The following is a 14,535-nucleotide window of genomic DNA, read 5'->3' as shown; positions in this document are numbered from 1 at the left end:
TCGTCCTTTTTATTATTATCCATAGTTAACCCCATTTGAGTCGTTAACCATTTGTTTGTTTTAAAAAACACATAATATAACCCATGGCCCAAACACTCTCCCACCATGTTTAGAGTATTTATGTGAGTTATCAAATCCATGTTCATTCTAAGTTTGGGGTTTCTGTTGGGATAACAACCTTTAAGTTTGGGGTAGCTGTGCAACGTTAGTACAAATGAGGGCAGATGATGATTGAATATATATATATATATATATATATATATATATATATATATATATATATATATATATATATATAGAGAGAGAGAGAGAGAGAGAGAGAGAGAGAGAAGAAAAAGAAAAGATGAAAATTTGAAAAATCAAATTGAAATGAATAATAGAAAAATAATCATCATGACACTTGAAAGAAGGAGAAGTCAGCGAATATTGAAAATAAAGACAAATCCAAAAGTTGAATCCTCGATAACAGTTAATCCATCAAAATGAGCATAATGAAGATAACAATCATATTGACTCTAAACCTTAGCCTACTTTTCCAAAATTATCCAACCTTAACCCTAGCCCCATTACAGCCATAAAGACCTCAAAGAGTGTGTGTGTCGTGCATCTTAACATCAAAAGAGAATTTATTCAAGTCTATGGTATGGTATTGCATACTATGAATTTTGAGTGTAAAATGCATTAACACCCGAGAGATTTGGTGAGAGTGTGAATTGAGCTGACAGGTGAAGCAGTACTTTTAAGTGAAGGTGTGGTCAATCAAACGACCTCGGTAATCTAGCAAAAACCAAAGGTATCATAAAATGAGGGTCATGCAAGATCTTAGAGGTATGCTGGTACGTGAATTATTTTATTTCATTTGAGAGTGACATGAGTTTTGTACATAAAGTTACTTGAGGACAAGCAACAAGCTAAGTTTGGGCTTGTGATCATACACCATTTGTGTTATAGTTATTATCATTTTAACAGGTGAAAGTAGGCGAGTTATTTGCATTTTTCTTATAGTTTAAGTGGTTTTTACACCTTATTTTACCGTTAATGTCATTTAATCATCACTATTTTTCATCAATTTATTTCCATTTTCTGCATTTGATGCTTGGGTTGTGTTTTTATTGTTTTCAGGTTCAAACAGATCTTCAAGTACGATCAGATGCAAAAACCAAGGAGAATCGCAAAGAATTGGAGAAGTGTCCCCATGCTCTAGTAGGCCTGCTACAACCACCCGTAGCACCTACTAAGGGTCGTAGCAGGGAGGCCTGAACCAGAAGCCAAGTCCATCCAAAATAGGGGCCCACTACGACCACCAGTAGCACCTACTATAGGCCGTAGTGGAAGGTCTGGAACAAAGCCCGAATTTCACAGAGACAGTGGCCAGCTACGGGCCGTAACAGGAGGGCCTGGATGAGAGCATAAAAGACAGGGCCTGCTACGGCCACCCGTAGCACCGGCTACAAGCAGTAGCAGACATGTGTGTAAAAACCAGATATTTCCTTTGTTTTTGTTAATTTTAAGCGAAATGCGTTTTGGTCCATCGAATATCTGATTTCATTGACTATTGTTGATCTGTTTGAGGAGAGAGAAAGAAAAAGGAGGACTTTTCTATTTAAGGGATTTTTTTCAGACAAGACGAGGGACTTTTTGGGGGAAGCAAAAATCACACGATTCAGAATTAGAGAAAATAAGGTTTTGGGGGAGACAAGATTTTCATGAGTGGAAGCAATTGAAGATCAAATTTCATCTGAATACTTGTAATGTCTACATTTTATCTTTTGAATTCATTGAATATTATGAGTAGCTAACCCCCCTAATGTTAGGGGGTGTCCCTGATTTGAATATGGAATAACTTGATTTTATATTCGTAATAACAATGTTGTTTTCCATAATTAATTTATTCTCTTGATGTTCTTAATGTTTGCTCTGTCGGACAAACAAGTTTGACTTATGGTTAACGATTAGGCTGGACCGTCATTGTTTATGGCTTGCTTGATATTATTCTACAGTAGATATCACTTAGGACTAGGGATACCCTATAGAAACCAGAATATTCTTGATAATTGAATGCTTAGTTTCATCTGTAATTCTCTATGGATATAAGCGTTAGGATGTATGATTAAAGATTTTATCACTAAGGACTTAGGATTAAACACCCTAAAGAACCGGTAATTAATTAGTTAAAATAAGTTATTGTAGTGTTAATTCAGAGTTGTAACTGAATTGAATCATACACTGTCTCTAGTATATACTACTCATATCTGTTTTAACCGTTTGCGTACTTTATTTATTTTATTTGCAATTGTTTTCATAATTTCACCAAATTATTCCAAAACCCCCAAACTTTTGTTTAGTTGAAATTAATCTCGAACTCTGTATCGTCAAGCAGTTCTTAAGATCGATACTGGGGATTTCCCTTTTTTATTACTACATTGGAAAATTAGTATACTTGCTAATTTACCGATCAGATAAGGTCTCAGTTTAATGACGAGGTGAATGAGATAACTTAAAGTGCACAACAGACCTGATCGACAAAGTAAGGGAGGCTGCCCATTTCTGGGAATTCTCCGGCAAACACATGACCGCCAGAAAATATAACTCCAAAGTCAAACCGAGAGATATGTAGGAGGGAACTCTGGTCTTAAAAGAAGTAGTTATACCCGCACATTAGGGAAAGTTGCAACCTGAATGGGAATGACCATATCGCATATATCAAAAGCTCCCACACGGAGCGTACACGTTATAGGAACTAGAAGGGTCATTTTTTCCTAGAACCTGAAACACTCTTCATCTTAGATAGTATTACAATTATAATTATTTGTAATTCTATATTAAAACAGTATGTCTATGTACCTCTGAATAATTATTAAGTGACTTGTTCTAGACAAGGATGTTTTTTCCTGAAAATGTTGTATGTTGGTCTTCAAAGTGAAGATCTTTGTCGCCCCTCAAGATAACATATCCTTGCTGGATTTCATAGAGAAGATCCTTTCCACCCCTGAGGAAAACATTTTATAGTTGGACTTCAAAGCGAAGACACTTTCCTCCCCTCATGGAAACATCTCCTTATTGGACTTCATGGCAAAGATAATTGTCGCCCCTCAGAGCAACATCTCCTTGTTGGACTTCATATTAAAGATCATTGCCTCCTCTAAAGGAAACATCTCCTTGCTGGACTTCATAGCGAAGATACTTCTTGCACCTCAGGGCAACATCTCCTTGCTATACTTTATAGCGAAGATCCTTGAAACCCCTCAGAGCAATATCTTCTTGCTAGATTTTATAGCGAAGATCCTGGTCGTCCCTTAGGGAAACATCTCCTTGTTGGACTCCATAAAGAAGATCCTTGGCGCCCCATAGAGAAACACGAATGGGTTATTTGGATTTTTTCCTGAGGGGACTTATTGTCTTCTCGGGCGAGACAAGTTGTCAAGAATCACGCCTAAGAGGTGCGACAAATATCCAGACCGAGAGACTTCATAGCAAGTCTTATTTGAGGGCTCGATGGAAGTCCGACCCAAGTAGGTCAAACGCCTTGCCCGAGAGACTTATAGTCTCATCAACCAGGCTATATATAATTTTTCCATAGGGACTTAGATTCCCCCAAATAATTATACTCTCTTCTGAGGGACTTAGTGTCTTCTCGTGCGCGATAAGTACTAAAGAATCATGCCTAAGAGGCGCGACAAACATCAAATCTGAGAGACTTGATAACAAGTCTTTTCTGAGGGCTTGATAGAAATCCCATCCAAGTAGGTCGAACGCCTCGCCTGAGAGACTTATAGCCTTATCAGTCAGACTATATACAATTTTGCTTGAGGAACTTAGATTCTGCATGATAATTATACCCTCGCCCGAGGTACTTAGTTTCTTCTCGAGCGGGACAAGTACTCAAGAATCGTGCCTAAGATACGCGGCAGACATCCAGTATGAGAGACTTGATAACAAGTCTTGCTTGAGGACTCAATAGAAGTTTCGCCCAAGTAGGTCAAACACCTCCCCCGAGAGACTTATAGTCTCATCAGTCGGGCTATATAAAATTATGCCTGAAGGAGTTAATGTCTTCGAGGGCGAGACAAGTACTCAAGAATCATGCCTAATAGGAGCGACAAATATCCAGTCCGAGAGACATGATAATAAGTCTTTCCTGAGGGTTCGATGGAATTCTCGCCTAAGTAGGTCGAATGCCTCGCCTAAGAGACTTATAGTCTCATCAATCATGCTATATACAATTATGCCTGAGGAACTTATATTCCCCATGATAATTATACTCTCGCCTAAGGGACTTAGTGTCTTCTTGGGAAAGACAACTACTCAAGAATCACGCCTAAGTAGCAAAACAAACATCCAATATGAGAGACTTAATAACAAGTCTTGCCTAAGGGTTCGATGAAAGTCCCACCTAATAGGTTAAACGCCTCGCCTGTGAGACTTATAGTCTTATCAGCCGGAATATACACAATTCTGCTTGAGTGACTTAGATTCCATAGGATAATTATACATTTTCTTAAGGGACTTAGTGTATTCTCGGGAGAGATAAGTACTCAATAGTCACTCCTAAGAGGCGCGACAAACATCTAGTCTAAGAGACTTGATAACGAGTCTTGCTTGAGAGCTCGATAGAAGTCTCACCCAAGCAGGTTGAACGCCTCACCTGAGAGACTTATAGTTTCATCAGTCGGGTTATATATAATTTTTTCTGAGGGACTTAGATTCCCCAGGATAATTATACTCTCGCTTGAGGGACTTAATGTCTTCTCGGGTAGGACAAGTACTCAAGAATCACGCCTAAGAGGCAAAACATATATTCAGTATGAGAGACTTGATAATAAGTCTTGCTTGAGGGCTCGATGGAAGTCCCTCCTAAGTAGGTTGAGTGCCTCGCCTGAGAGGCTTATAATGTGATCAGTCAGGCTATATACATTTCTTCATGAGTGACTTATATTCCCCAAGATAATTATACCCTCGCTTGAGGGACTTAGTGTCTCTTCAGCCATATTACACATGGCTATTCGGATTCCTCATGATAGCTAAGACCTCATGAGAGGAAGTACCGGTCCTCATAATACTCCCATAAGTTGTGAATGAAAAACACTTTGTCTTCTACTAAAGGCCTCGTGCTAGAGGGACTATGTAGTGTGATATTTGTAAAAGGCATCGCCTATGGCAATGTCCTTAGACCACCATAGAGGATGCGACGATAGAATGTCGCCCAAATGAGGTATTGTATCGCCTAGTTGTCTATAATCGCTCATAAGTGGAAAATGTGAGATAAGACTCTTCTTTGACAAAGAGAAAGTCAAAGTCATTAACTTGTGTAAATAGGGAATCAACTATTTACCATTGATAGAGTGAACGGTGACTCTTTCCAAGAAAACTATAGGCCCTAGAGGCATCTATAAATGCATTTCCTCTCAAAGGGAGAAGGGATAGATGTTAACCGACCGACCCTAAGTGATATGTATTCTCCACACCTAAAAAACACAACGCCCACTATAGTCTTAACACACGAATGTTAGTAACTATATGCTTCTACCAAGTATCACTGGTCATCATCAATGCCTCTCACCTCATGTGAGCAAATTTTCTAACCTACCTCAAAACACCACCATATAGGGCTTCTTGCCGTCGTTGAAAAATCCTAACCACCATATCATGTTATAAACCTACTAAGGCATTTGAGTCTTTATGCCTTTGCAGGGGGACACACAAACATGTATTTTTTTACTAGTACAAAAAACTATTAATATTATCTATAGTAGATAAGGTGGTGGAAAATAGACTTAACTAGTTTTAGTATTTCAAGAGAAGACATGTAGATTCGGTGGTAAAGAGAGTAGATCATATGTAGATTTAGAGGAAGAGGAAGACCTAGAAAGACTATAAGAGAAATTATTAAGAAGGATTTTGAGACTAACAATTTGAATAAAAATATGATCATAAATATAACATATGTCGAAGGTTGTTCATGTAGCCGACACCATTTAATAGAATAAAACTTAATTGTTAACATTATATTTTCAATCGATACCAACAATATTTGCATAGTAAATCGATAGATGCTTTTTTTTCCCGACTCTAATGTCTATTAGTGTTGAAAGTGCAATCACTTATTCACAATTGTTATAAGCAAGTTAGATTGCAAAAATGCCCCCTAACATAAAAAGTTTAATGACTATGCACTTGTCATTTAATAAGAATTTGTCACTCACTCATGTTATATCATTAATTTAAAAATTATAATCTTAGGTGTAAGAATAGATGATGGTGATTAATTAATAGTATAAAATTATTCTACACTTAATCGATATCAATTGTTCTCTACTATAAATTCTATAGCTTGTCACGAGAAAACAAATACTTAAAAGCTAAGCAACATAAATAACTACATCACATCCAAATTATTTATACCTTTTATTAACGAAGTCGCATAAAAATAATAGTAGTTCAATTTCAAATCACTTACTAAATCAATATAAAAAGTTCTTTTTTTTCCTCACATTATAAATGTAAGGACACGAGAACACTAGTCCTTTGGATTGTTTTCTAGTTTACTCGTCCATGACTTCGCTCACGGGATTTATCACCGCAATCACGATAACTATCTTACTCGCCGGAAGCTCCGCCGGCAGGGAACTCCGTCCATCCGATCACGGACTCGACTACCAGTCGTCGCCGCCGGCCAATCCTCCCTCGGATATGAGATCCTTCTTCAACAGCAACAACTCTTCTTCTTCATCTTCTCCCGATGCATTTAATTGGAATGTCACAGATTCCGTGCCTCCGGCGTTGCCGAAAACCACCGTTCACGACAGAACACCGTTGAGTAAAGCATTAATAATTGCAAGCTTGGTGTGTGGAGTCACAGGTGTCAGTTTATTAGTGGTTTCCGTTTTTCTCTGTCTGTTTGGCTACATAAGAAGAAACTCAGAGCAAAACGAGTCGTTTCGTCATGATGATGATAATTTTAATATTAATAATAATAATAATGCTAACAAACTTGAGGTGATGCAGAATTCGTGAGTTCTATCTTTCTTTCTTTCTTGCTGTTTTTATCTTATATTCCATTCTTAGCTTGTTTCTTTTTTTTATTCATGTTGTATTTTTTAGTAAAGGTGAAGGGTCGAGGGTCATTTTGTAAATTCATTCATATTACAACCACTATAATGCTTTTTTTTTGGTAATATATTTGATATTATTGGTTTGTATTTGTTATGGGTTTTAATTTTCTATCATTATTGAGATTCCGGTTTTTTAAAAGTTGCGGTTGTTGATGTGGTGAGGTGGTGTTACATTGATTTAATTGGACATCAAGTGTTTGTTAGATTAAATAGAATTGGGTATGATTATGACTAACAAACAATGTATTACTACAAAATAGTAGTAATAGACAAATGTCATGTTACTTGTCGATTTTATTTATTTATTTATTTAAGCTATAGTTTTCAATTTGATCAAATTATGTCTATCTATTTATTATAAAGATAAATATTATTTAAGATAATAAATATTTATTAGTATTATAAATCTAATAAAAACTATACTTAAAAATGTAACAAAGTTTATTAACTTTGGTATTGTAAACAACTTTTAACTGTCAAATAAAAAGCAACAAAGATAATATTAAATTTTATATAAAACTCTGTGTTTGATGATTGAGAGAAGAAATGGGCACAACCAAAATGAAAATAAGTTAGGCTAAATAAATTTTTATTTAAATCAAGTAAGTTTAGTTTAAAAAATTTGATTTTTTTAAAATAATCACTTTTTTAAATTTAATTTTTTAAATAACTATTTTTTTAAAATTTAATTTCTTAAATAACCATCTTATCAAAATAATCACTTTTCAAAAAATATCTAACCTAGACGCCAATTGCATGGGCGCATCCAATGAAAATGGAATTCATTGGCGCCACAAGCAATGACGCATGTATGTGTAAGCCATGTGTAGGGACCACATGCAATGGCCTATGCATATTGCAGTATATGTGTGCGTCAATGCATATGGCTACTTCTCCACCAATCATCTATAAATACAACTACACCCTCCCATAATTTTTCACACAACTTCTTACTCTCTTCTTCCATTTTCCTTCAATCTCCTTCAATTTTCTTTAAAATGTCTACATATTCATACTTGTGTCCTTATATTCACAAGAGAAATGCCGATTTAATCTTCTCAGCAGTGCAGCCTCCGATGAAGACCCGACTTTGGAATGTAGATACGTTTGAACATCTTAATAGGACCTTGAATCGTTTGTTAAATGGAGACATTACAGATGGTGAAAAGATCAGAAGAATCTACTGAGTATGAAAAGATGATTAAAGCTCGATGTTATATTATGATTCTATTTAGTAATTTTTTTTATTTCCTGAAAGTACTGGTAATACGGTAAATATTATGCATTTGCCGTTGTTATGAAACATAAATAAAATAGGCACATATAGTTGGGATTCAGCTGTTTTGTCCCATTTATATAGTTCGTTGTGTAAAAATGCCAAAAAAAATACTTGTACGTTTTATTCTTGCATGGGGTTGGTCAAGAATGTTGTCACTCGCCCCGGTCAACGAGAAACCATTCACATTCCCCTACGCAACAAAGTAAATTTATCTTAACTCTTCTAATTTGTTAGACTTTATACTACAACTAACTGTCACAAATATATTTTCAATCTTTTCGTAACTAATATATTTTCAATCTTTTCGTAACTAATATATTTTCAATATTTTAAGGGGATGAACTACAACAGGTGTCCCAAACATGGTGTAGTAGTCTATCACAATCTTTTAGACCACATTAGACCAGATAATGTATTACTACTAAACAACTCTACTTTTGATTTTAAAAAATTATCCGATTACATATCCTCTAATCATGTCAAATTCTTATATAATTTATCTGGAGGCCGTATTTGGGTCTTGATCATCAGGTTAACCATGATGACAATGCAATTTGGACAACAAAAACACCAATCATCCAGTTCACTATTATGGAGATGCACTAGAGTGACCGTGTAAAGCAGCAGTTCGACATGCAACAACAAATTCCAGAATCTCTGACGTGTTTGGGAGACTGACATCAACAAAGAGTCGATGGTCAATGGGATTATTCCGATTGGAGAGACTTTACAAAAGAGATGTGTCGTCATTGGAGGAATCGACGACACCACATCTTAAACGAACCAATCATACATGGTGTTAAACCAACTCAACATTATATGGCATGGTTTAGGTCGGTTACAACGCCACAGTTTGTGTCTGAGCCAAGGTATTTGATTGATCCATGCCAACGAGCTTCATCATCAAACGTCCAACAACAAATTCCCGCCTAAGAACAATGTCAACCCACATAAACCCAACGACCAACCTCACACCATCACCCTACCCTATACACTCAACCATGCAACTAATTCATGTCACACACCCAAACTCAAAACCAGGAACCAAACCCTAACCACCAATAACCATACGCAACCATCATATTTGTCTATATCCCGGATGGTTCATATGATTCAATCTCATCCCATCATAACCCCTAACTTATGAACATCCAAATATCCCAACGCCACAACACCCAACCATTGTTTGACTTTATTACACCACATGGACCATTGCTTCGTTTCCAAAACGATTCAATGTCCCAATTCGGGCAACCATATCCTCCACAAACCATCCAACCACAACGACCCAACTACGACAACACGAGCACCAAACTCAATTACGGCAGCGCTGTTGACGGTAACACCCCTAGCTATTATGGAGAAATATTGACAAATTTATCAAATACCGCTGGACCTTCCACCAGACCTTCACACCAGCCACCATTGTATCGTGTCAGTACTCAAAGATCCCAAACACCTCAGAAAAATTGTAGGAGACTTCAAAGACAGGCTAACACACCAGGATGTGGAACAAAGAGGCATTTCAATCGGGAGGGTCATTGATTTTGTTCTAAATTGTTATGTATTTTGACTTTATATCATAATAATAATAATTATTTTTCATTTACCTATTTGTTTTATTTATTTATAAATATAAAATTTAAAATTTAAAAAAATACATAAAGTTTGCGCCACATGCAATAGCGCATGCACATGATTTATAATAAGCATGCGCCAATTGCATTGGCTACACTGTATACATGCGACAATGGTGATGGCGACTCTGCTCAATGATAAAATGCATGTTTCTGTTGAACTGACGCATGCTATAAACGTGTCCATGAAACATGATTATTTTGGTAAATAAATTCAAATTGTGGTCATTTAAGAAATTAAATTGAAATAGTTGGTTATTTAAAAAAAAATCAAATATTTATAATTCTCTTAAACATATTAAATTTTGCTTTTAGTATTTTAAAATGTTTTTTTTTTACAAATTTTGATCTACTTATAGTTTTTTCATCCACGCTATTGATAATTTTCGTTGAGAAAGGATGACATGACACATCATATGATATATTTTTGGGGACTAAGCATACATTTGACATACGATAAAGATGTTGACAATCGTTAGTATGATAAAGATGTTGACATGGCATGTAGCGGGACAATTGAGTCCATTTATATTATTAATATTACTTAAATATATAGCAACGACATTTTGGTCGATAAATCCGTCGTAATAGATGAAGATTCATAGTAAAATCCATAATATGTTGTTAAATATGTCGCATAAGATGAACATCTTATTTAAACCAAGAAGTGGTCGCTAATCCATCGTTGATTTTGTCTCTAAATCTCTCATTTATTCAAACACAACATTATTCAAATTGTTTCATCTTGAATATATGCTTATAGTGACCTAAACTTTGATTTTTTAATTAGTTTTTAGCATAAAAGTTTATTACATTATAAGCATTTCTCTCACAAAAATTGAAGTTATTTTGACGTGAGATGATTTAAATATGAATTTTTTAAATACTGATTTTTCATGAAACGGAAATCATACAAACCTTGACCTTGATTGAATTTTGAGTTAATTAGTTGTTAAGACTTCCCTCATAACACATAGAAAGGATCTGCAAAGTTTCGTTGTAACTTTAAAGTGCAACCTAAGAGGGGGAAATGGTGAATTAGCTTTTCTGAATTTTTCTTCTCTTATACGACAATTCCTTCCTTTATATTTTTTCCCAAATTAAGTGTATGAACTTTAAATGAAAATACATAAAAAAATTAAGTACAGGAAAATAAAAGACACAAAAGATTTATCCTAGTTCCCATTTCTAACTAAAGGATATATCTAGTCCCTTTACACCTTGAAAGATTTTTCACTATATTAGATCTTTGTATAAGCCTCACTCCAAGTCCCTCTTACAATCTTCTAACATACACAAGAAAGCACACCACTTTTTTTTACATAAAACTTAAAGAAAACACACAAATTTCTTCTACACTTGCTTGTCACCACAACTTGGTGAACAAGTTACAACAAATTGGTAAAAATATATTTTTACTAACAATGATTTTGGACACTTTCTAAAATTCTAAATTTTAATCTTCCCTTTCAATAAACAACTCACAATAATATAAAACTTAAGTGCTTAAATAGTTTAAGAAACTTTTTAATGATAAATGACAATTATGCAACAAAACGTTTCTATGAAATTTGTATTTTGAACACTTGAAATTTGAATGAACTGTTTGAAAATGTGAGTGAAAGAGGTAGGCTTGAAATCAAATGCATTTTGGCTTAAATACATTCCATAATGCCTTTAGGATTTGATGCAATGGTATGAGGAAGATTCATGAACAATTGTAATGAAAAGGTATCACAATGGTTCAGATTTTTAATATTTTCCGCATGTGTAATTGGTTGCACTTTTAGTGTAATCGGTTACACCCTTTAAAAGTCATATTTTGGTTGGAAGAGATGTTGTGTAATCGATTACACTAATAGTGTAACCGATTACGCTATGGTAAAATTTGAATCGTTACCTTTGAAAAGTTATGGTTTGATAATGTGTGATGTATGGATCTTTGGTAAATGTTTAGAAAAGATGAGATGAAGATTTTTGAGCACCTAAAGTTTTATACAAAGTGAATTGATATTGTACCGTACTTAATGATTAATTCCATTTGAATTTAAATCATCTTAGGCTTTCAAATCATCTTAGGCTTTACAAGCTTGATCTTTTTTTTTAACCTTGATTGAGATATGTATCCTTTTTATAGTTATTTGTCTTCATCGAAATCATATTTCAAGTTGATCTTTTCTTCACATACTAGATTCTTGATTTTAAACTTTTTCTTCTTTGATATTTATTTTTTGATAAGCTTTTGTTTTTATCAAACTAAACTAAGATAGATAATGAAAATCTTCTTCACACTCGTAACATTCCGAACATATCTCGATTTATTTTTATTTTTAGAGCAAAACACTTATAAATGATTTTTTTCAAGAGACTGGAAATATGTCATGATGTCATCCTTCATCAACAGAAGTTAACTGAAGACATCAATAGTGTGAATGAAAATTTTAAAGGGACCAAAGTTCGAAGAAAATATTTTGAGGGATTAAGCGTATGTTAGTTATGTGATAGAGAAAAATGATTTTGAGTGAATTGATTATATAAAGTTTATTATGGTTTAACGAGCGTTGAATGTAAAATGATTTATGTTTGGATAATTTTATGTAAAATTGAGTTGAACAATATATTTCAATTTAAACTCAAAAACTACAAATTCTAATTTCAAGTAGAATCAGTTTTGGAGACATAATCAATTCTACTTTAAAAAGATCAAACATCTCAAAATCATTCCAAAAACAATTCTACACCTCCATAATTGTTTTTGCCTATTTTAAAAGTCAAACCCAACATACACTAAAAACAAAATATTGTATATTTAAGAGAATCACCGACATACTTAAGCATAAAAAAATTAAAGTCTAAGTTTGATCTATTATTAAAGGTTAACTTGACTCACTTTATCTATTTAAAAATCTATTTTTGTTAATAATTTTATAAAGAACATTTGACTCACTTCTTCTAAAGGGGTTAATAAAAAAAATCTATAACATGATTTTGACTTTTAAAAGAATTAACAGAAAAATTTATAACATAAATTTTGTTAATTTTTTTTTAATTTCACGTATATATTGGTCGTCTTAATTGATTTGATAACTATTTTAAAGAAATTAAGTCTAATTTATTATAATAAATAGGTTTTTTTAAAGAATATAAGTATGTTATTTTTAATAATAAGTGAGACCACTAAAGTTTAAGTGAGTAGGGCTGGAAATGAACCAAACCAACTCGAAAATAGTTCGAGACTCGATTCGATAATTAATTCGTTGGACTTGGTTCATGAACCAAATGAGTCGAACTTGAGCTCAAAACTAAGTTCGTAAAATAAATGAGCTGAACTTGAGCTATGTATAGTTCGACTCGTTAGGTTCATGAGTCGACTCGGTTATATATATATATATATATATATATATATATATATATATATATATATATATATATATATATATATATATATATATATATATATATATATATATATATATATATATATATATATATATATATATATATATATATATATATATATATATATAATATTTTTAAATCATATATCTCAATAGTATCGTTTAAAAAAATAATGTATAGATTTTAACCTTTTAACTTATCAAATTAAATATTTTAAAAAATACTTGTGATATTTTTTTATACAAAGTAAAATACTTCTAACTCAAAAAAAAAATATAATGCATCGTGACTTTTAATTTTAAAGTGTCATTTTAAACTACTTCTAAATTTGTTTTTTAAACTACCACTTTAAAAATAACGTTTTTTAAATATTGTACCATTTATATGATTTAATTTGTATCCTTTTATATTATTTTTGACTTTATTATTATTATTAACTATTTTTAAGATTTTAAATATGCCCATTTATTAGTATTGCATTTTCCAAAAGCAAAACCTTTAGTATTCCTTTTTAGATTTTAGGTTTTAGAGAATTTCCTTCATCCTTCATATTACGTATTTTCAGTCTTTGTTCTCTATTCTGAAGAAAAAAAATTTTAACTCTTTCTTCCAGATTCAACAATTTTTTTCAATAGAGATAAATATTATTATTCTCATCATCTGATTGTTTTAGTAGCTTTGTCATTTTTTACTGTGTTCTGAATATGTTGAATATGTTCTTCCTGTATATAATGAACTATAACTCTGTTATGAGGATTTTATTTATTTTCTTTGTTTTGTATATGTTCTTTCTGAATCTATTTTTCTTGGTTTGAACTAAATATATAACTCTGTTATGAGAATTTTTTTATTATGTTCTATTTAAAAATTTTAATGATTTTTTTAATGGAACTTGTGGTTTTATTTATTTTTCTATTGTAGATATGTCATACAGTACCTCAATTGAATCATTGGGAGATTCACAATCACCACCAACAAATGAATCAACACCGGCAAATGAAGTTGTGAATGAAGAAAATATTGAGAGCAGTGACATTGTTATTCAAAAGTCCAAGAGGAAGAAAACTTCTCTAGTTTGGGATCACTTCAAAAAAGTGGAATTAAAGAA

The 14,535-nt window shown here is 33.1% G+C and overlaps 1 protein-coding gene across 1 annotated transcript; it reads left to right on the top strand.

Annotated features, from left to right (window-relative positions):
* The first annotated feature begins 6,400 nt into the window (after positions 1 to 6,400).
* On the top strand, positions 6,401 to 7,199 carry LOC127075407 (uncharacterized). Its single transcript, XM_051016879.1, has one exon. It carries the CDS (start codon positions 6,553 to 6,555, stop codon positions 7,012 to 7,014), a length of 462 nt encoding a protein of 153 aa, XP_050872836.1. The 5' UTR covers positions 6,401 to 6,552; the 3' UTR covers positions 7,015 to 7,199.
* Positions 7,200 to 14,535: the final 7,336 nt, after the last annotated feature.

Source organism: Lathyrus oleraceus, chromosome 1 (genome assembly GCF_024323335.1).
Source record: "Lathyrus oleraceus cultivar Zhongwan6 chromosome 1, CAAS_Psat_ZW6_1.0, whole genome shotgun sequence".
Taxonomy (NCBI): Eukaryota; Viridiplantae; Streptophyta; class Magnoliopsida; order Fabales; family Fabaceae; genus Lathyrus; species Lathyrus oleraceus.
This window is presented reverse-complemented; position numbering and strand designations above follow the sequence as displayed.

Coding starts and splice junctions, on each gene's coding strand:
- LOC127075407 (XM_051016879.1), top strand. CDS start 6,553: ATGACTTCGCTCACGGGATTTATCACCGCAATCACGATAACTATCTTA.